We start from the raw sequence: 24,562 nt of genomic DNA, 5'->3' as shown, positions 1-24,562 counted from the left end.
AAATGTATTCTTTTTTATTTTTCTTATTTTATTGTTTTTACATTTACTTGCATGTGTATACATTGTTTGGGCCACTCCCCCTCCCCCACCCCACTTCAGGGCAAAACCTGTTCCTCTTGTTCTTTGATTTTGTTGAAGAGAAAACATAAGAGAGAATAATAAAGACATAGCATTTTTGCTAGTTTGAGATAAAGATAGCTATATAGAGAGATTCCTAGCATTGCTTCCATGCACATGTGTATTACAACCCAAATTGATTCATCTCTACCAGACCTCTTCACTACTTCCTGGTCACCTTCCCATAGTGACCTCTGCCAGTTTAAGATTACTATATTTTTTCCTTTACAGTGAACACATCAACCACATTCAAATTTTAGGTTTCCTTCCCTTTCCCTATTCCTCCTGTGCACATTCTCCCCTTAGTGTGTGACCCTTGTCCAATAATATTACTGCATTTGTTTTAGGTCTATAATCCACATATGAGGGAGAACATGCAATTTTTGACCTTCTGAGCCTGGCTAACTTAGCTTAGGATGATGTTCTCCAGTTCCATCCATTTACCTGTGAATGACAAAATTTCATTCTTCTTTGTGGTTGAATAAATACCACATTCATTGTGTATAAATACCACATTTTCTTTTTTTTCCTACTAGATTTGTTTTATTTTTGAGTTTTAATTTTTTTCTTTTATTTATCTGTGCATACAATGTTTGGGTCATCTCTTCCCCCTTCCCTCCGCCCCCTCCCTTACCCTTACCCTCTCCCTCTCCCCCCTACCCCCTCGCTACCAGGCAGAAACTATTTTGCCCTTATCTCTAAATTTGTTGAAGAGAGAGTATAAGCAATAATAGGAAGGACCAAGGGTTTTTGCTAGTTGAGATAAGGATAGCTATACAGGGAGTTGACTCGCATTGATTTCCTGTGCATGTGTGTTACCTTCTAAGTTAATTCTTCTTGATCTAACCTTTTCTCTAGTTCCCGGTTCCCTTCTCCTATTGGCCTCTGTCACTTTAAAGTATCTGCATTAGCTTCTCTGTGTTGAAGGCAACAAATGCTATCTAGTCTTTCGGGTGCCTTACCTATCCTCATACCTCCCAAGTGTGCTCTCGCTTTATCATGTGATCAAAGTCCAATCTCCTTGTTGGGTTTGCCCTTGATCTAATGTCCGCATATGAGGGAGAACATACAATTTTTGGTCTTTTGGGCCAGGCTAACCCACTCAGAATTATGTTCTTCAGTTCCAACCATTTACCTGGAATGATAACATTTCATTCTTCTTCATGGCTGTATAAAATTCCATTGTATATAAATACCACATTTTCTTAATCCATTCATCAGTAGTGGGGCATCTTGGCTGTTTCCATAACTTGGCTGCTGTGAATAGTGCTGCAATAAACATGGGTGTGCAGGTGCCTCTGGAGTAACCTGTGTCACAGTCTTTTGGGTTTATCCCCAAGCGTGGTATTGCTGGATCATATGGCAGATCTATGTTTAGATTTTTAAGAAGCCTCCAAATTTTTTTTCCAGAGTGGTTGTACTAGTTTGCATTCCCACCAACAGTGTAAGAGAGTTCCTTTTTCCCCAGATCCTCACCAACACCTGTTGTTAGTGGTGTTGCTAATCATGGGCATTCTAACAGGGGTGAAGTGGAATCTTAGTGTGGTTTTAATTTGCATTTCCTTTATTGCTAAAGATGGTGAGCATTTTTTCATGTGTTTTTTGGCCATTTGAATTTCTTCTTTTGAGAAAGTTCTGTTTAGTTCACTTGGCCATTTCTTTATTGATTCATTAATTTTGGGAGAATTTAGTTTTTTAAGTTCCCTCTATATTCTGGTTATCAACCCTTTGTCTGATGTGTAGCTGGCAAATATTTTCTCCACTCTGTGGGTGTTCTCTTCAGTTTAGAGACCATTTCTTTTGTTGAGCAGAAGCTTTTTAGTTTTATGAAGTCCCATTTATCTATGTTATCTCTTAGTTGCTGAGCTGCTGGGGTTCCATTGAGAAAGTCTTTGACTATACCTATTAGTTCCAAAGTATTTCCTACTCTTTCCTGTACCAACTTTAGAGTTTGGGGTCTGATATTAAGATCCTTGATCCATTTTGAGTTAATATTAATACCACATTTTCTTAATCCGTTCATCGGTAGTGGGACATCTTGGCTATTTCCATAACTTGGCTATGGTGAATAATGCTGCAATAAACATGGGTGTGCAGATGCCTTTGTAATAACTTGAGTCACATTCCTTTGGGTATATCCCTAGGAGTGGTACTGCTGGATTATATGGCAGAGTTATGTTTAATTATTTAAGAAGCCTCCATATTGTTTTCAAAAGTGGTTGTACTAGTTTACATTTCCACCAGCAGTGGATGAGGGCTCCTTTTTTTTCCCACATCCTCACCAACATTTGTTGTTGGTGGTGTTGTTGATGCTAGCTATTCTAACAGGAGTGAGGTGGAATCTTAGTGTGGTTTTGATTTGCATTGCCTTTATGGCTAGGGACGATGAACATGTTTTCAGGTGTTTTTTTGCCATTTGGACTTCTTCCTTTGAAAAAGTACTGCTTAGTTCTTACTTCTTTATTGGTTCATTAATTTTGGGGGGAGTTTAGTTTTTTGAGCTCCCTGTATATTCTGGTTATCAGTCCTTTGTCTGATATATAGCCAGCAAATATTTTCTCCCACTCTGTGGGTGGTCTCTTCGGTTTAAGAGACCATTTCTTTTGTTGTGCAGAAGCTTTTTAATTTCATGTAGTCCCATTTGTTCATCCTTTCTCTTAGTTACTGGGTTGCTTGAGTTATACTGAGGAAGTCCTTGCCTATACCTATTGCTTCCAAAGTATCCCCTGCTCTCTCCTGTACTAACTGCAAGGTTTTGGGTCTAATATTAAAGTCTTTAATCTACTTTGAGTTGATACTAGCACAGGATGATAGGCATGGATCTAGTTTCAGTTTTTCTGCAAGCAGATAACCACTTTTCCCAGCAACATTTGTTGAAGAGGCTGTATAAACATGTATTCTTTTTTTTAAACATTTTTTGTGTGGTACTGGAGATCAAACTCAGGGCCTTGTGCATGCTAGACAAACACTTAACCACCAAGTTACATCCCCAGGCCTAGACATGTATTCTTATATGTAATATATACTTTTTTCTTTCTTACTAGTCCCTCTCACATGCATTCCCTGAAAGTGTTTGTCACTATTTTTCACCATGGGCTCTTAGGAAGATGTAGAAAATGAAATAGGGGGTAATAGTGAAGCTAAATCAGATTTAATCAATGGCTCCTCATCCACATCATTTATTTCATACAGTAGATGACACTTTGGTTTTCAGAGTCCTTACATATTTTGTATCACACAAGTCCTTTATTTAAAACATTTCTTCAAGGTGGCCACAGTGATGACATTGCATCACTAGTATTCCCACCATACAATCCACAGGTAATGGAATACTGATTAAGTTTTTCTGGTGTTTGAAGATTGACAGACCTTGAAGATACCAGACCTTGAAGAGGAATTGAATGAAGACTAACTTTACACACTATTTGCTACTCATATTCATGTTTTGTTTTGTATAGTCTAGGTGTCTTACTCAGAAAGGGTTATTTCTCCATTTTTAAGGGGCAAGTGGTGGCATTAGATATTGGAGGTCAGAGAGGTGGTTTTGACAAATCTTTAGTTATATATGTTATGCAATATGAACAAGAGGATAACATTTTGTTCAGATTTCTGAGATTTTCTATCCAAATTTAAGTATATAATGCCTTCCCAAAATATAATGTTAGAAATCATTCCTGTTTTTGATGAATTGTTTATTAGTATACATTAATTGTACAATATGGTTATACCATGGTGTTTCACACATGCATACATTGTACATTGTGATATCAGATTAACCCCCTTTATTGCTCACACCTGTCAGAATGAAAATATCACACATACCCACTGCCATGCCTTGTGATTAGGAAGCCCTGACACCAAAGTTTTCACTTTTTTAGAGGATTATAATAGTTAAATGCCACCCCACTTGTTCTCTCTGAAATTTAAGGCCATAGTTTATTAGTAACAAAATTGTTATACTATTCTGCATTTTTACCCTCTGGAGTAATCTAATTCCATTTCTTGGAATTAGTGAATGCTCTGTGATCAGTGGCATACTTGACTTGATCCTTACCAAACTAATCTTGTATTATCAGACATATTTTCTGTGGCTCTCCAAAAATAGGAAGAATTGCTCACAGTCTGGGATATGTGTTCCTCTTGTTCCTACATTTCTAAGATTCATGTTTGCTTATCATGCACATATGCCTCATTTATACACACACTTTATTCAAATATTCTGAGCAAATATTCCCACTAAAAACCCAGCAGGTGGCTTTCTGTTCGTACTTCTCTTGCATGCCAACCAAGTTTATAACATGCAGGGCTTTCAACAAAGTGTATGAATTTGACACTCAGTGCAAATATGCTGAAGCTTATTAAATAAAAATTTCCTCAGCAAGAGAATACATTTATCTTAAGGAGAAAATTCTACATTTCTATTTGTCAAATAGACTGCCAGTAAGACAATTACACACACACATTTTATTTCCTGCCTACTTTTAAAACCGGGTTTGCAACGGGCTTCTGGGTGAAGAATATTCCATAGCACCTCCTCCTTATTGAGTTTAAGAGGTGCCAATGTATAGCTAAAAGCACTGTTTGGGGGAAGGAGTCTTTGTGGAGTTCAGTGGAAGTGGATCAAAATGAGGAACCTTCCATGATTGAATTACTCCTTCACTGTGGAGCCTCTCTCATTTCCCCTCAGGTTAAAAAAATGCAATAATTATATAAGAACTTGGAGCCATGTGTTAACAATATGTGCCATAATAAACAGTGCATACATAAAGTCTCAAGTGTGAAGGTACCCCTTCAATTTCCTACTTTTCATATAAATGCCAGAATAAATTATCTGCTTCAGTGATAAAGCAAAGTACTTGAGGTTATTAACTAAAAGTGTCCATCAGTGACATCAAGCAATATGCCTCATAAATTGCAGAATGACACCTTTGGTAAAATCTATTGACTTCTGAGGGGTGATGTGGCAGGTGCAAACAAGGCAAAGAAATATAGAGTGGATGATAACTAGATCCTAAAGGAAAGCTAAGATCAGAAATAAACTCCTGTATTTTTAAAAGAAAATCCATACTGCAACTGTTCCAGGGTACCTGGTTGGCTATATCTTTATCTAGATGCACAGAAAAAGGAAGCAGAGCTGTCACCCAAAGGAGTACAGAACTCAAAATCCTAGTATCTTTAACGTTTAGGCCTCTCAGGACTCTGAAAACACTTCTGAGATTTCTCTTCACTTTCGATAAGCTCCATACAACTTGCACATGGTTTGAGAAGATCTTCAGGGTTTGATTCTTGTCTACATCTGTCTGTGGTTGGGTTTCAAAAAAGCAGACCCTGTGTGTAAGCAATTTATTAAAGATAATCAACTGAGGCATAAAAAGTGCTTTCAATCACTGTGTATGAGTTATTTATTAAGGATAAACAAGTAAGAGGGTGAAAAAAATCAAATAAGGAAGAGGCAAAGCCAAGTGAGGGTGTAATCTCAGACAAAGTCCAACTGAGGGTATGTTCTGCTGGATCCCTCAGGGAACTCTAGAGTATAGCTGCACCTGGAGTTATCCTGACTAGAAACAAAGCAGGATTTTCATATTCTCCTCTGTGTCAGTTGCTGGTTAAGTACTGCTCTCAGGGAGTACATAGGTTGTAAGAGGAGTATCCCAAATACTTCCATCTCTTTCATTGTGGACCAAGTGATCTGTAGTAGTCCCAGTCCTTTGTGAAAGACTACAAGTGCTGGCTACTGGAAAGAAAAACAAACTCAGGTGAAAGGCAAAGCATGGTAAATGGGATTCAGAGAATTTGGTTAGAGCATTAATATTGTTCATTTCAACATCATCATTCCACATCTCTGTATTCCAGCCTCAGTGCCCCATTCTTCAAACATTTCACTTCTGGTGCTTTGCACTTCCTTTGCACTTCACCATCCCTGCCTTTCCACCAGTCTACTTTCTACTCATCTTTCAGATCTCAGCTTTGATATAATTTTCTCTAGAAATCCCCTTCTTTCCTTGAGTGTGTACTCAAGTCTAGTCTGAGCATGTGATTGCTTATTTCACTGTCTCTAGCCTAAACTAGTTTAAAGAGACTGGGATTGGGTTTATCTCATTCTCTATGTTACTCCAATACCTGACAGTAGGTAGAAAGCCAACAAATATTTATCAAATAAATAAATTGATGATGCCAATCTTTAATCCCAGAACCTGTACTAATGCAAACTGAGATACTAGCAATGAAACTAAAATGTTAAGTTATTATCTGCCAATATTTGTTTCATTTACAATGCATGAAGTCCTTTGCTATGTGTTACCACATTTTCCTACATAGAAAACAGCCAGAATTTTGTTTTCCATTCTTGTTATGTAGGGGGATGAAAAAGTTGTTTTGCTGCCAAACAGGACTTAAATAAACACTACCTTTCCAGATGTAGAAAGCCTACTGTGCAGAGGAATGTAGGTCATTAAAGAATGATAACAGGGGCACTCATTCTTGACCTGTAATACTTTATTGAAGGTATTTTTAACATAGCCATTCACCTTTCTATTACAGGTTGAATCTAATTTATCCTTGAAGCCTATATTTTTGTATACTTCCTGCTTATGTAGAACTTAATAAATTGAGTAGATTCATTCATGCATAAACATATATTAAACATTTATTATGCATATGGCACAGTGCTAGATGCCAAGGAGAGAAGGACTAAAAGGAGAATTGTTAACTACCCAGCATTCTAATCTGAAACCTTACTATCCAACTTGCTTCTTCTTTACCACTGTTTCAGGGCTAACATCCCATTTATAAAAAGCTTTATTTTCCATGTGAACAAGGAAAATTCTATTTTCCTGTTTACCATAGGTAAATAGAATTCACTTACCTAAGGCAACTCTCCTACTCAGTGTCTTCAGTGTTTACTAAATAAAACCAAAGGCACCGAAACAATACTTATTGTTAGTATATGATATACCTGAATTGTGAAGAATTTCTGACTGTGACAGTGATATCAGGTTCACTTCATGGTTATTGCTCTTACCTCCTTCCAACCAGAGAGCCCATGGTTGGGTAGTAGAGTGCAAGAGAGACAGAGGACAATTGATTGAGCAGAATTCTTAAAGGGACAGGAAGAATTGATCTCAAAATGTAGATGGAGAGATTACCTCTTGCATTGGAGGAGAAATACCATAGCTTTAGTCTGCTAATAAGTTTGCAAGTGGAGGGGAAGGTAGTCTGTGTAAGTTTACATCCAATGGTCTCTATTTTCTCTGTTGTCTGCCAAACAGATGAACATGATATGAAATATGTGGATGGGTTTCTAGCAAATCAATTAGTGGATAATTTGGACATTGAGTCCCTTTATATCTTTTCATCTTTTGTCTGAGAATTCTGCATAATACATCTTGGCTTGATCTTACATATAAAATAAACAGAATGCCTTCCTATTCAATATGCCAAGTGAGAAGTAATTTTTTAGTTAAAAAAACTGTTTTCATTGTATATTTAAATTTTAAATGCTTTCTTAAAGTCTTGGAGTTCTGTCCAGATTGCACAGAGGGGACAGGGATCAAAACATCCAGAGCTTAGTGCTATTCATTAACTTCATGGTGACTATGCCCAGGAGCAGCCTATGCCGGTAATTGATTTGCTAGAAACCCATCCACATATTTCATATCATTTTCACTGTAGGCTCCCAGAAATAGTCAATAATAAATTGTTAGTTTATATTAATTGAATTCTGGGTGTCAAGCATTCTTCTAAGATCTTTGTATATTAGCTCACTTAATTCTACCTCTCAATAACCTTATAGAAAAGTACATCTTTTATTTTTCTTTATTTTACAAATAAAGAAACAGAATTGAAGGCTTATGTGGTTGTTTATGGACATACTGCTGGTTAGGATACAGAACTGGCTTTTGATCTCAGAAAGTCTTCCTCATTACCACTAGTGATATAGTAAAACTCTTAAAGATTTGTCTTGATGTATACCAAGCTCACGAATTAGTCTTGTAACCTTTTCTTAATTGCACAGCCATGCCAAGGGCTTGTGAGTTTGGAGGCTGGTAAGGGCCTTTGGAGTGTTTTGCCACAGGATCTGTTTATTATTCAACTTTACAGCCTCAGATTTGAGCACATTATTAATCCTCCATAAATATTTGATAAATAATTAAATAAACAAGCAAGGCTGATTTCTTTCCAACCACCCAAAAGCTTTCTGCTTAGGACATATTGGAACTGGCTTTTAGGTCAGGAGATAGGGTGGTGGTGGAGGGGGGGAAGTTAGTGGCTGAGGAAAGAGACTGCCTTCATGGGTTACACATTCTGTGATTTTTTTTTGTGTGTCTGACTAATGGCACTTGTACAACTTCTTTTAGTACACATTTGTGATGTATTTAAACATATTCCAGGAAATTCTAACTGTGATATACCAAAAGTATGCCCTTCTAGCTGACATTTTATCTAGTCTTATAGTATACTTCCCAGTAGAATTTATTGTCTGGGACCTGGGCATATTTTCATTTAACAATCTCAAGCATTTGGATATAGTGATATATGAAGTTTATAATTTCATTGTCTTTATTATTACTTTATGACATATCAAAGAGCCCCACCTTGCTCAGGGAACAGGGAAAGGGAAGTTCTGAGGGCTGCTTACTGGAGTACTATTCTTTCAGAACTAAGAAGAACACTCTCTGAAAATTACGTGTTTTTTTCTTAAGCAGAGGAATTACTTGATACATGTGCACATAGTTAAGTAAACCTTGTATAAAGGTATATATCCATCACAACATATTTGGGAAAGACAACTTATTTTTTCAATTTTTAAAATTAGCACATAATAGTTCTATGGGGGATACATTGTGATATTTACATATGTGCTTACAAAATATCTTAGATTTACCCTCTCCATCATTCTCCCCTCTTCTTCCTCCCCCCTTCTTAGAACAATTTCAACAAGTTTCATTCTTCTATTTTCATATATGAATACAAAATATATTCACCCTTTCCTTGTGCCCATCTACCCCCATTGGTACCCACCCCTGGAAAAGACCTATTTTACCCTCCTGTCCTTCACATTTTAGAAAGGGTATATTGATAGTCCAAGGGGGCTTCATCTTAGCATTTCAGACCTGTATATATTGTGCTTTAATCAAATTAACCCCCATTACTTACTCTTTCTCTATCGCCATGCTCTCCCAATACTCAACAGCTTACAGTGCAAAACATTCATAGATAGATGGGTTTTTTTCAATATTTTTCATTCACAACAGACAATTTATGAAGTGCCTAACTTACAGGAACTTTGAGAACTTTCAGAAAATCAGCAACAGACAACTCTTATCCCATTTTCCTTAGAAAATGAGATACAGACATAAAGCAAGACTGAGCAACACAAACCAACCACTGTCTATATAATCATGCAATTATGAATAGATTTATTTCATGGAATCTAGAAGTTCAGAGTAAGGGGAGTTAATAATGACTGAAGTATAAGGAAGAGGTGCAAAATGAGCAAGGATTTGGAGTATGGGTGGCATTTACAAAGACAACCAATGTGTGCTTCATGTGCCAAACAACATGTTAAGTGTGTTAATGCATGTTCTCATTTGTATCCTAAAAAATTTATAAGCACAAAATTAGTAATTCCCACTTTCCAGATCCAGAGACTAGTATTCCAAATCATTGTACATGGCACAGCTATGAGAGGCAGAGCAGCTGATCAAATTCATATAGTCAGGTGCTGGAGCCCCTACACTCAACCCTGTACTGTTCTTTGTGGTGGCCTAGGCAAGCTAGCAGTGTCTGTGTTTGTAAATGCATGGCACATATGACTGGAGATAAATGTTTGAAGAGGTATGCATCAGCCTAGGCTAATCTCCAAAGAGGACTCTCCTAGTAAGATTCTTGCCCTTGGACTTGGCAGACTTTCTACCTAAATTACCTGAGGATTTGGGAATTAGGCCATTTCTCATCAAATGACTTTCTTTTCTTTCATATTGGGTCTGGTACAACATACGAAATTAGAGCCTTTTTTAAACCTTGACAAATGTGATCTCCAGTGTGAAAAAAATCATGGATACAAACTCCATTCTTTTTTTGGCAAAACATCCAAACCCTCATGTTTTCACATTATAAAGCCCTTGGGGTTAAAGATGATACCGTTGCGCATTATCTTGCACTCACAACAAGTGATGATGTGCAGTGGGAGAATGGCCTCCTACTTCAAGTGTGACTTCAGCAATGGTGAAAGAGAGGAGGTCACATGTCTTCTTCACTCTTGAAGTGAAAACTCTATTCAGCTCAGTACCAAAGATCCTGGCACACTGAGATGGAGGTAGAAATATATGAAACCAAAATACAGACATAGAATAATTTTTTCACAATATAAAAAATCTCTGACAAGGTAAAATAGGAGTCCTTCATATTTTTAAGATTTTATTTATGATTCATTAGTAGTAAAAGAGGGGTTTCATTTAAAAATTCCATTTGTGCATACAGAGTATCTTGAGCAAGTTTACCTTCTCTATTATAGTACCTCCTCTTGTTTTTTTTTTTTTTTTTTTGCAATACTGGGGCTTGAACTCCAGGCTTTTCACTTGCTAGGCAGGTGGTTTATCATTTGAGCCACTCCACTAGCCCTTTTTTGTGTTGGGTATTTTCAAGATAGTGTCTCACAAACTATTTGCAGGACTGGCTTTGAACCATGAACCTCTTGACCTCCACATTTTGAGTAGGTAGGATTGCAGGTGAGAGCCAGTGGCACCTTGCAGTTCACCCTTTATTTATTTTTCAGTGATTTTATGATATTCTTATCTTACTTTTTATTATTGTTGTACTGGGGGTACAATGTGACACAAAATTTCTTATGATATATCATAGTTGAATTCATTCCCGCCATCATTCTCCTTTATCTTTCCTCCCTCCATTCCTGGAATACTGTCAACAGGTCTCATTTTTCCATTTTAATACATGTGGTCACAGTTTTTGCACCATATTCACCCTTCTGCACCCTCTCTCCACATCCTTCCCCCTCCCACTGGCAACAACCCCCCCCCAGACAGGACCTGTTCTGCCCTCCTGTTTTCCATTTTTGAAAAAAATGAAATTTTTGTTGTCTCTAAGAAACACATCTCACTGGCAGAGACAAACATAGGCTTAGGGTGAAAAGATGGAAAAAAGATTTTTTGAGCAAATGGACTCCAAAAGCAGGCAGAAGTAGCAACACTCATATCTGATAAAAAATAGACTTTAAAATTAGTCAGAAGAGACAAAGAAGGTCACTACACATTAATAAAGGGAACAACCCATTGAGAGGATATAACAGTTGTTAACATACATGCACCAAATGTAGGCACACCCAATTTCATTAAACATATACTTCTAGACTTACAAGCACTAATAGACCCTCAACACAATAATAGTGAGAGACTTAAATACTCCATTCTCACCAATAGATAGATCATCCAAACCAAACAACAACAACAACAAAGAACCTTCAGAATTAATTGACACTATAGGTAAGATGGACTTAATAGACATGTGCAGAATATTTCATCTATTTACTACATAATACACTTTCTTCTCAGCATCCCATGACACTTTCTCCAAAATAGATCATATTTTAGTACATAAAGCAAGTCTTAACAAATATAAGTGTCCTTCAAATTTGACAGAGAGTATGCAATAAAGAACTGATTATATTTTGGTTATATATACATATATATTCTCTATAAAATAGTCATATTTTCCTCTTCCTCCATATGTAAAGACATGCATTCATTCCCAGCAAGGAATATTCTACTTCTTTCCATTTTCCCTTCTACAATTCATTACTTCCTCTACTATGTTCCCTTAAAACATTATCTTATTATCACATCACATTGTAGTTATGTAGTTATTCTAACTCATTTCTTTCTTCCATGACAGATTATAAGTTTGTATGCAGGAATGGAGTATATTTTGATATTTCCAGGACCTTACAAGTCACCAGTGTTAGTATTTCACCCACATCTTTAATCGTTTACTACAATAGCGCACAACCTGACTTCCAAAGGGCAGCAGTTGCATTCTTTGCTTGAAGGCTTTCTCTGACCCAAGTCATTTTGCCCACCCTTGTGGCAGATCATAAATGAAGATGAATCAATGCTTTCTGAGTGTACTCTCATTCAGTAACTAATGGGAATTGATGTAAAATACCCAAACTTCTTCTCCCTTGTTGGGTAGAATAGTGCAAGAGTGTGCCTAAACTGGCTTCCAGAGTTGCTCATGGGCTAAAGCTTCATTTGCCATCAGAGGACAATTTACATATTAACTCAACTTTACTTGCCTGCTTTCCTTCCCCACCCTATTCCACCTCTTTACTTCCCACCCAATGCATTATTCACATTCCTAATAAACTACTTTTATCTGAATCTTTGACTTAAGGGGAACTTAAACTAAATAACCATTCCACAAACAGAACAGCCTTTTAATTACACTGAATTACAAAGATAAATGGTGCAATGTGAGATAAGACATGGGAATACTACACTACGTAGGTGCTAGGAACCTAGTCTAATGTAAGCCCTTGTAAACACAACAGACACCATGATTCCAGGGTTTCCCTTTGCGGCAGGAAAGTAGCCATCCTAATTGTTAGTAGAGAAGAGAACATATCAGGAACTCTGGCTTCTATTTTTAGATCTCTTGCTGACACAGAAAACCTGTTTCCTAACTGTACAGTGGTGGCCTTTTACCCTCAGAGAAATGCGCAGAATATCTACTAAGGAGAAAAGTCTCCATTTGCGGAAGCCACAGAGGAACGGAATAGAGAAATGAGAGTTTGGGGTGCTATTCATTGGTAGACATGATGCTTTAGGGTATCTGCTGACAGCTAAATAGAAAGTGCTGAATTGCTCGGCCATGCAATGGTCTTAAACAGAATTTAGGTTTCTAAGCTTCTGAAGCCTAGTTCTGAACCTAAGACTTCCAAAGGGTAATAATCTCTCTTTAACAAACTTTGAAAGATAGTTTTCTAAAATAAGGTAAAATCATGACTCTCATATGTATATAAAGTTAATACATGTTAAAGATTTTATTCATCTCATCAATGAAGGAACCCAGCAGATGGCATAGCCAGTTCAAAAGAAACTCTAAAGAACAGGCACAGAACAAGAATATTGAAATGAATATGAAAATAGAAGCAAAATGAGCCTCTTCCTTCTCACAGTGGAAGAATCTTCTACAGGACAGGATTTTCATGTCGACAAACAATAAATATGTTGCATTAGTATCAGTTATATAATTTACACAGTTGTAAAATAGAACAGTATCAGAGTCAAATAACACTGAATGGTGTGTTACATAAACATTGCATAGCTTTCTACTGAAGAATAATTTTTCCCAGCACTCTCAACTGTTAGATTTAATGATGTAGTACTTCTCCAATAAGGAAGAAGCAAACTTTTTTCTAGAGTTTACACTTTTAAAAATCCAGGTCTTTCCCTTACTCTGAGTAGGGATGGGAATAATAAGATACAGGTCAGCGATACATGGAGATGGAGAAAAGTACAACAAATAAAGGGTAAATCTTAAGGTTTTGGAAGAAAACCCTTCCAGAGTATAAGATGAGGGAACTGGAGCCCAGAGTAATTAAACAGCCTATACAGAGGACAATAGACGAGAAGTTTTTTGATCCCCAACTCAAACAAGGTAACTGAGTAGTGGTTTCAAAGGAGCACATTACCATGGTTCTCATTAGTGACTGTCATGTTTTTATCATAATGTCCTCATTCTATTGAGTTCTCTGGAGGGATAATAAACAGAATTCTCTTCTATCTTGCAGGTGTAGATAACACAATTTAAATGAATTACTTTGGGAGATGCTGGGGATTGCACTCAGGGTCTCACACACATGTAAAGCAAGCACTCTACTACTGCACAATACACCCAGCCTCATAAATTACCTTTAGAGTGAGTTATCCTTTGAATCTGAAGCATGGAAGTCAATTCATGGGGTTAAAATGTCTTTCATTGAAAGATGTTTTGAATCAGATTTCTTGGGATGCCACTGATATTTCTTTACACAAATTGATCAGTATCATGCAACTATGTGTTCAGTACTATACTGAGTGCCAAGATGAGCATAACAGTGAATTAGACACAAACCATGACCAAGAGCATACTAGAAAAGATTAGACAAATACAAAAACTTGACTATAATACAACATAGTAAGGACTATGGGGCTATGGAAGTGCCAAGAAAAATGATATTCAGATGGAGAGTATCATGAAGAATTCATTGAGCAAGTATAATTTGATTTTGAAGAATGAGGAGAGTTGAGCATGGAACCAAATATGTATATGTGTGTTTCCTATCTATTAATTCTATTATTATAGTCCCAAGCACAGCATAGCTTCTTCTTAAAATTATAAATGTGAAAAATCTATTTTAAATTTGTTAGAACTTAACAAGTTGATGAACTTGCTATTCATTTTGCAAAATAGTAAAGGATTCAATTAACAAGAAAAAGTCATCTTAAATTCTATTTTTGTTACTTCCTAAAATGAAAGAAAATGTCATTTGGGTTCATGAGAAATTCTTAGGTCTTTTATTTCAAAACTAATTTCAAATGGCATTTAAAATTGGCTTCTTCTAAGAATAAATGGATCTTTATTTATTACCTACAGCAATCCTAAGATAGAAAGAACCACATGTTTTCCAGCAGATGACATTTTATTATTGTATAAATAGGAATATATATATATATATAACATTTATAAATTATTCTCAACCTGAAGGTTCCCTTTAGCCTATAAGATCTTTAAAATAAGAAATAAACCTTGTTACAATAAGCAAAGTGCCTTGATTCTCCCCAAACATAAACACCAACTTTAAGGTCATTATGATCTTGCAATGCACAAAACAGCATCAGTTTACTAGTATTAGAAAGAGGCTTAGTAAAAATGCCTTCTCTGTGATGCTTGGTTGGGCACACACTTTTTGTTTTATTTGAAATTTCTTGTAGAATAACTCAAGGGCTTTTCAGCAAATTGTTTCTGACTTGTCATTAATGCTTGATTTTCTTATATTTAGCTACACAATTCACCATCTAATTATAACTGGTAATTAGTAGAATACCAAATATAATGGCACATAAAGGGACTCAATATTTATTGATGTTATGAGTGACTGAAGATTGGTAACATGAACATACACAGAATTGAACAAATGTCTGCAAATTTGATTTCTGATTGAACAAACCCAACAAAAAAGTGAGTTCCATAAACTTCCATGTTTTCACCCAAAGTGTGTTTAAATATTCTTTAAAACCTGCATCTTTGTTGAAATATAAGAGACTTTCTCACGAGAAAGTCATATGACTGAGAAATATTTTAATATGACAGCATTTGTATAGCAAGTCAAAAGAATAATCTGTAGTTCGTTTCATTATTACATAAAATGTGATCCTTGTTGCATAAACTTTTCACTCGTCCTGCAGTTTTTACTTTCTTTTTATAATTTAGTGGTTCTCAAATGGTAATGGATTTATTTGTCAATGCCTAGACAAATTTTTGTTTGTCCCAACAGGGACTATGGCCGATGGGGTGCCACTGGAACCAGTGGGTAGGGACCATTGATGCTACTAAACATCATGCAACACATGGGAAAACTCTTCACAAAAAAGAATTATATGCCTCACATACAAATTGTCCAAAGGTTGAGAAACCCTATTTTAAACAAAGAAGCTAGCAGCAATCATCTCAGACCCACAAGGATTATATGAGTTCTCCAGACATTAAGAATGTTTATGCATAATTCCTAGAAGTAAGACAGTTGTAAAAAGTGGTTGAGTCCTGCCAAAAAGTTTGTACAACTGAAAAAAGCAGAATTTATAGAGAAAAGACAGAGAAACATGGGCGAGACTGGGCAATATTTCAGTAAATATTAACATAAGATGTTAGATTTAAATTATAGACTCAAAATTTCAATTTACTATAAAATTAGATTGGTGGTATGCTTCTTCCTACATAGGCATATTTTGACAATCCAAGGAACTTGTAACACACAATCCAAGGAATTTGCAACAATGACAGTAATCTGATTACTAGTATCATAAATAATAGCAATTATAAATTATTGAGAAAACATTATGTGCCTGCTATATATTAGCACTAATATACCATGCAGAGGAGAAGTTAATAATTGGTAGTCATTAGTGGGAAGGATCACAAAAACTGCCATTTTGTTCTTGATATTTAAGCTACCTTAGGTGTTAGTTGCATTATCTGGCATTTTCCTCATTTTGTGAACATAGCTGGTCCAAAAAACAGGGCTTTCTGGACTTCTAATCAGGCTATTAGAGTCAGTAAATATCTAGCTTTTTTGAAACTTCTAAATAATTTGTCATTTGTGCAGACCAGGATATCAACAAACAGCATACTACTGTATTAAACCATTCTGAACATGCATTGGGCAAAAGAATCAATGGTAGATAGCTCATTTGTGGTGAATTTTAAAGAAGATTAAAATAATACAAGGGGTTATATTGTGTGACTCTTTTTAATTATGATCATGACATTTAAAAAGTTACACTTTTTTCAGATTAAATGCGTCAAATCTCCTCCTCAAAGTGAGTGCCACCATTAAAAGCCTTCCCCCCTTTCAATCCTCCCATTTTCCAAGGCTCTCTTTTGCCATGAGCATCAGTACACCATACAATACAGAACACCATCATAAGAAACAGTGCTTACTTGTGTTCAGATATCAAGGATCTGACCCTTAACTCTACATATCCTTATTTCATCCGTACACTTTATTTTCCCTTTATCACTTGAGCTAATGGCAAGGATCATTCTGTCAGACAAAATCTTCTTATTCTAAAGGAAATTTAATTTCTGTATAAGTCAAGTACATACATTTAATATGAAAGCATATTAAATTATTTATGAGAAATAAAATGCAAAATGAAAATGCCATTCTCATCTATTTGTGACAAAAGAAAAAAAATAACATTTTCATCTTGGAACCCAAAGATTATTCTGTTGTCTCCAGTAGTCTTTCATCTAAAAATGATGTTGGAAAATACCTGGGACAAAACTAACTGTCTTTATATTGTATCATTATTTTATATGATTGTCTATTCTTTCCTGATGCTTATTTTTAACAGATTTCATCATAAAGCTTTTAAAAAGGATACTTCTTATTAACTGAGCTTTGCTCAATACATATATAATATAGTACATCTAAATATATACGTATATAGTAATAAGATTGTTTTAATATAGTCATTATGAATAATAGTTGAATATTTAAAGAACAATGACATTATACACTGATAAAAGAGTCAATTCATCAAGAAGACATAACAATTCTAAACATATGCAACTACATATTTTAGCATTTTTTACACAAATATTCTTAATCGTGGCATTCACCACCACAAAACTAATCTTATTTGACATTTCCTTTGAAGCCACACTAATCTCAACTTTAATTATTATGACCTGATGAGGAAACCAAACAGAATGATTAAATGCAGGTCATTACTTACTATTCTGCATACTGATTAGCTCACTACCTCCACTGTTATATCCAAAACTCCAAAGTCTCATAAAACTTTTTAATAAACTACAGAGTTCCAAAATATGACATCAATATGCCATTTTCAATAATGAATGCAGCATATCTAGAGATTGGTAAGGAAATACAGGATATGAACAACAATTTAAGCCAACTAGACCTAACAGATATATACAGACATTGCACAAACCACAGAAGACTACAGATTCTTCTCAAGTACACATGAAACATTCTCCAGGAGAGCCTATGCACTGGGCCACAAAACAAATCTCAATAAATTTTAAAAGACTGGAATCACAAAAGTATCTTTTCCAACCATAGGCCATAAAGCTAGGAATCAATAATAGACAGAAACCTGGAAAATTCACAAACATTTGGAAATAAACAGACTTTTAAATAACCTGTGAATAAAAAAATAAATCACAAGGGAAATTAGAGATAAAAAAAACAAAGACACAACCTATTAAAACTTATGGGATGTAAGGAAGGCTATGCTCAGAGGGAAATTTATAATGCAAATGCCTATATTAACAAAATCAATAACCTACCTTTATACCTCAAAGAACTAGGAAAAGAAGAAAAACAGTAAACCTGGAGCTTTCAGAGGAAGTAAATCATAAATATTCAAGTGGAGAAGAATAAAGAATAGAAAAAGAATTGGAGAATAATAAAACAAAAGTTGGTCCATTCAAAGATCAACAAAATTGACATTTTAGCTAGACTGAAATAGAAAAAAGGGAGGAGATCCAAATATTAATATTAGAATTAAAATGGGATTATTATTGACTTTACAGAAAGAAAATGAATTATAAATGATATGTACAAACTAGATAACCTAGATGAAGTATAAAAATACCTAGAAACACAATAATTGCCTAACAAACTGAAGATGGAACAGAAAATCTCAATCTCCACATAACAAGTAAAGAGATTGAAGCAGTAATCAAAAATTTCCCAACAAAAAGAATTTAGGACCAGATGGCTTTTCCCTTGAGTTCTACCCAACACTTAAACAATTAATATCAATGCTTCTTAATCTCTTCTAAGAAATAAACAATGAACCAAGACTTTCTAACTCATTTAATGAGGCCAGAATTAGCCTGATACTGAAACAAGACAAAAGCACAACAAAAGAAAATCATGGACCAATAGCCCTTATGAAGAGAGATGAAAAATTCCTCAGTAAAATATTAGCAAGCCATATCCAACAGAATATCATGACCAATTGAGATTTATTCCAGGAATGCAAAGGTGAAAAAAATTCCATGATCATCTTGGTTGATGAAGAAAAGGCATTTGTAAAATCTGACATAATTTCTTAATTAAAAAAAAATCCAGAAAACTAGTAAAAGAATGGAACTTCTTCAGCATGATAAAGGGCATTTATGAAAAACCACAGCTAGGCACCTGATTCAACTATAAGCCATTCACAACAGGCATACTTCTGGGGGAAAGACTGAAAGTTTTCTTCTCTAAGATCAGAAAAAAGACAAGGTTGCCTACTTTTATTACTGCTATTGTATTGGAAGATTTATCCAGAGTAATTAGATAAGAAAAGACAATATAAGGCATCTATTCATAAATGACAAGGTCGGATGTATAGAAAACCCCAAAGAATCCAAATGAAAGCTCCCAGGACTAATAAGTGAATTCAGCAAAGTTGCAGCATATAACATTCTCACTCAAAACTCTGTGTTTCTATGCAGTTGCAATGAAAAATCTGAAAAGGAAATTAAGAAAAAAAATCCATTAAATTACATCAAAAGGTAAAAGATTTGTATACTGTAAACTACAAACCATTGTTGAAATACATTAATGGAATATCATCCCATGTTTATGGGTAGAAAAACTTTAAATTGTTATGGTGTTAATTTTACGCAAAGTTATCGCCAGATTCAATTCAACTCATTTCAAGTGAATTATGGCCATATGACTCTATCTTGTAAAAATAAGTGGAAAAATAAAGACTGAGAGTAAGAGAAAGCAAAAGAGGAAGAGTGGGAGGAAAGGTACGGAAGGACAATGATAGGAAAAACTAGATATCTACATAAATTCTTTTCCCCAGTCAGAGTCTCATCCACCTTATTCCAGAATATCATTACTTTGTTAATAAATCAATTAGATGAGGTTAACTTTATAGGACACATTCATTCATTGGTGATCACAACTAAGAACATATTCTTTTCTATAACTGAGCAGACTATTGGGCTAAAATACAGATGTTGTGTTGGCACATATCAGGATAATTCTTAAATGTGAAAAAAACTCACAATTCTCTCATTCAACCCAAAGAACTTGCAGGCTGAGTCTGATATTTAAGTAGCTTCTATCATTTTAATAATTCTATTGGCCTCAGGAATTGTACCTCTGTAACAAGGAAAAGTGTTCTTAAAGTTTCTTCTTCTTACAAACTCTGAGACTCTGGGAAAATTAACCCATTTTGTGCCTCAGTTTTTTTCATCTACATATTGAGAAATGAAATAAGATGTTCACTGGCAAACAGCAGGCTTTTAATATGTGTCAGTTCTTAGTATATATATATGTGCTAATCCCTTATTTTTAAAATTGCTTACTTTTTTCTTTCCAAAGAAACGAACCTTGAAACAAAATGCCCAAAATTGAAGAGGACAGATGTAAAAGAATCAAGAAATGTAAAATACTTTGACTAGCAGGTCAGAAGGGAACAAGGACATTTTATAATGAAGGTAGTGCAGAAAAGTGGTTGAAAGTTTTTGTTTTTGAAATCAGAATGGTATGACACTGAGGGCTAGATGCATGGCTCAAGCAGGAGAGCACCCACCTAGCAAGCATGGCAAGCCCTAAATTCCAAACCCCAGTACTGCCAAAAAAAAGGAAGAATAAGACATTGTACCTCAAATTTTCTAATTACTGCAATATGACTTTAAGCAAGTTACTTAGCCTCTCTGACTCCCCACCCCCGGTTTCCTCACCAGTAAATATTTACTATAATAATTAAACAATTCTTCTTTGTGAGGATTAAACTAGATATTTAATGTGCTTAGCAGAGTGTGTCAATATATGATAGCTTGAAAATATTTTGAGTTCCTGCAGTGTATCCACACTGACATTTACAAGAAAGGATAAAAACAAATAGTTTATACCATGACCCAGCCTTCTAAATGCTTCCAAGCAGGTTGGGTAGGCCAAACAAGCAGATACACAATACACAATACAAGATAACTAAGGTTTAAATTTTCAAGTTCATCCTGTTAAAATGTGATGATATTCCAAAGTAAATTGAAAGAATGCTAAAATGACATTTATCTTTTACTTGTTTTTATACCTTTACCATTCATTTTCTATTTATCTTGTATACAAGAATTCTTGGCAATTTTTCATCCTGAATTGGATGATTGTAAAGGAACTACTTCTTTGTAGAGAGAGAGGAAAAGCAAACATATAAAATTTCTCATGACTTGCTGCTACCTTATGTAATTTATTTCTTACTAGCAGAAAATATATCTGTTATAGAATAGAATTACATCATCAAGAGAGAGAAAGACTTGATTTTGTTTTGTTTTGAGTAACCCAAAGACAAAACAAAAATCAAGCAGAGTAAGAAGTGACTGTGGAGAACTCACCTGGGCAGATTCTAAACTAGAAGACTTTAAGTATTTCAAAACTATCAACTAAAAGTTGTTCGGTAATTTGGTGGTGCCTATGAATCCATGTCTGCAACATTTTAAAAAATATTTTTAAATTAGAATGAGAAAAATTAGCTCTGTTTCAAAAAATCTCACCTTACATCTCTTTTACCAAAAGATCTTGCCTGGGGACTTATATATCTATTTTGCCCAAGTTTTCTTTGCTCATTTCAAGAATCCAAAGGTATAGAGTTTAAAGATATGGTGCTCAAGTGTAGACAGAACTTGTGTTTTTACTAGCAGTCTTTGAGAGGAAGCTTCAAGCCAAATTCCTCTTCATTCAGATCCTACTTTATGGTTGGGTACAGAGCCAACTAAGGGATTGCCTACACTGGGTTGCTCAGACTTTGTCGAGTAAAGAGAAACAAATTTTCATAGGTAAAAGCAGCAAGTAATTAGATGATTCAAGGTAGTATTTTCTTATCTCAGAAAGAATTTAGGGGAAAACTTCATGAAGTGAGTAAACCTATTCCCCAGAAAAACATGAAGCAGAGAACCATTAGATAGTGATTTACCTGTTGATGAAAGGCAAGAGGAAAAGAAAGCTAGGATCAGCTAGTCCCTGGGTCTCTGGAAGGAAAAGTGACTCTCACTCTGTTCAAAGCACATCTCAAATGTGATAATCCATCAAATCCTAGTCCCACTAAAATGTGATAATCTTTGCTTTCTTTCACACTTACTCAGGCAACATAATAGACATTAAATGACATTTCTGTTTGTATTTATGTCTTAAAATAAGTTAATTTTCTTTGTTTTTGTATTTCTGTATATCATTTTCATTAGCAATCAGAATATATAAAGAAGTGGGGTATACTCAGAGGTGTCAAAGTAAATGAAAGTAACCCACTGACTTAAAATGTATCACACAAAAGGAGGTGGACAATTCTGACCCATCTATAATCCAAATTGCAGCTCTATTTTGACCTCAGGGCCCAGGTTATTTCATTACCATGGAGTATCCCCTATTGATGTCTAAAACATGGACTAAGGTCAAAGAAAGTCACTCACACAAAGGGTTATATTAAGTTATACTAATAAACTCTGAAATGGTCTTAGCTTATATTTTCCAATTCAAAACTCTTCAGGGTAAGTTACCATTGTTTTTCTGTCATCATCCATAGTACTACTGGGAATGTTATCATTATGCACCTCTGGGCAAATTTTTTTGCAATTTCACCATCATGTTCATTTTATTTACATCTCTAACCATTTGCACAGATGTTGATGGAGCTGTATTATTGCTTCAATGTCGATTGCAATATTCTTATTGCATTCTGCAGGTCCTCCAGTAAACGTTACTTGCAATATTTTTATCAACAGTTTTGGATCAGTCACAGAAACCACCATGGTAAGTGCTACAGTGCCACTGGCAAGAGAAAAACATGACTCAATTATGCCATGAACACAACCTGTCAAATTTTCTATTGTTCAACTTGCAGGGCCTCCTGTAAATGTTACGTGCAACATATTTATCAACAGCTTTGGGTCAATAGCAGAAACTACAATGGTGAGTGGGACTGAGCATTGAAGCCATCGTGTAAAGGAATGGGATATGGAATCAAAGATCACTGTTGCATATTTGTGCAACATTTACTGAGTGCCAATTTCAGAGAACTTCATTCTCCTCTAAAAAACAGTAAAACAGTAATTCATATGCCTTCATTTTGCAAAGTCATTTGTCAAGTGATCATTACATGAGAAAAATTGAAGATATTTGACTTTTGGTTAGCTTTTGATAGAATTTTTAGCAAGAAGTTGACAATTTAAATATGTGCATCTCTAACATCTCATACGTGTAAATTTCAAAGTTAAAGAGATGATTGTTTTGGCCATTCTTTTACAGATAATGGAAGTTTTAACATAGTCACACCTCCCTATGATGCACATTTAAGATCTAAGCCAATGGGCTGAATTTTAAGAATATACATATATATATATATATTCACACATGCACACATATTTTTGTTGAAAATAGAAAGTTGATTAAAAAAATAGAAAGCTGTACCTAATTCATAGCAATTATATCATATGCACAGCTTTAAAACCATAAACATGAAACTGATTAAAAGCTCATTGTATGTTATGTGCAAGCATGTTTTATGCATTTGAAAAAGATTCCAGATATTATAAATCTACCAAGACTCCTTGTAATTATCATAATCTTATTGCCTATGACATAGACTACTAGATCATTAGCTTTACCTCACACAATACTAGACTATAGCATGGTGATTGCAGTCTTGAAATATTTTCTTGACATCCTTATGATTTATTTTAAATCCTTACTCAATTGATTGGTTTGACTTCACATGGCTATGTAAATTATATAGCCATATTGTTGGATGAGCCCAAAACAAAAGATAGTTAAGCTTGACCAAGTATTGTGGTCACTGATGTCCTACAAATACTCAAAAACTGAAAAAAATGAGAGTGCCATTGAGAAATTAAAAATATGGTTCACCTTTTTTAAATGAATTTTTCTCTTTTAAGCTACTAGGATCATGTTTAATAAATAATTGTACTTTGTGATGCCCTTATTGCTAGGAAGAATTAATTTATCATTTCCTACTTTTTCACTGGCAAAATTAAACATAATATATATCCACTACCCATTTTAATATTGCCCTGAAACAGCATTGGCTAGAAACAAGACTTCTGGGACTTTGGCAGGATATAGTGCACTAAAATTTTTACCTAAATCAGACAGTTATAGTAGGGTTATAAATGACTCATAAGGAAAACTAAGCATGGAAAGAATAATCCAACTCTGGGCTTGGCATCCAGTTTCTGTCTCTTCCCACTCTTGATTTTGTTCTTATTAGAGGGGAAACGTTTCCAGTAGCCCAAATCACTGTCACCAGCTTTACACGATGGCCTTCAATGACAATATTTGCACGACCTAATGCTGATTGCATTAATTAGATTCCTGAATTGCTTTGATTAAATCTCCTCAATGCATCTTACTCTCAATCAAAAATGTAAATGTGCACCTTTTCAGTGTTTATGAATGCAAGAATAAGCTAAACATTTAAGGACATGAAAATGGAAGCTACAGATATCCCATTTTCTTCTGTCTTTAAGAGTTACAGAAGGAGGTAAACAGGCATTGAGGCATTTCCTGACCACTTAATAAGTGGACTTTGTCCTATTTCTTACCAAAACATTTGGAATCTGTTGCTCAAGGGTCACATCAACACCCTGTCTATTCCACTGTGTGAGATAGATTGAAATGCAT

The 24,562-nt window shown here is 35.1% G+C and overlaps 1 protein-coding gene across 4 annotated transcripts in view; it reads left to right on the top strand.

Moving 5' to 3' along the window:
• Nucleotides 1–24,562, top strand: part of Glra2 (glycine receptor alpha 2) — a 191,054-nt gene that overhangs the window by 16,137 nt on the left and 150,355 nt on the right. The window contains exons 2-3 of one of the 4 annotated variants that reach the window (XM_074062807.1): nt 22,608–22,675; nt 22,767–22,834. The exons of 1 other annotated variant lie outside the window; for it this stretch is intronic. In XM_074062807.1, coding sequence (XP_073918908.1) covers nt 22,832–22,834 — 3 coding nt within the window. In that variant the 5' untranslated portion in view covers nt 22,608–22,675; nt 22,767–22,831. The remainder of the gene's footprint in view (nt 1–22,607; nt 22,676–22,766; nt 22,835–24,562) is intronic. 2 more of the 4 variants (XM_074062805.1, XM_074062804.1) reach the window with 2 other exon arrangements.

This window comes from Castor canadensis, chromosome X (assembly GCF_047511655.1).
Source record: "Castor canadensis chromosome X, mCasCan1.hap1v2, whole genome shotgun sequence".
In the NCBI taxonomy this organism is placed as follows: domain Eukaryota; kingdom Metazoa; phylum Chordata; class Mammalia; order Rodentia; family Castoridae; genus Castor; species Castor canadensis.
This window is presented reverse-complemented; position numbering and strand designations above follow the sequence as displayed.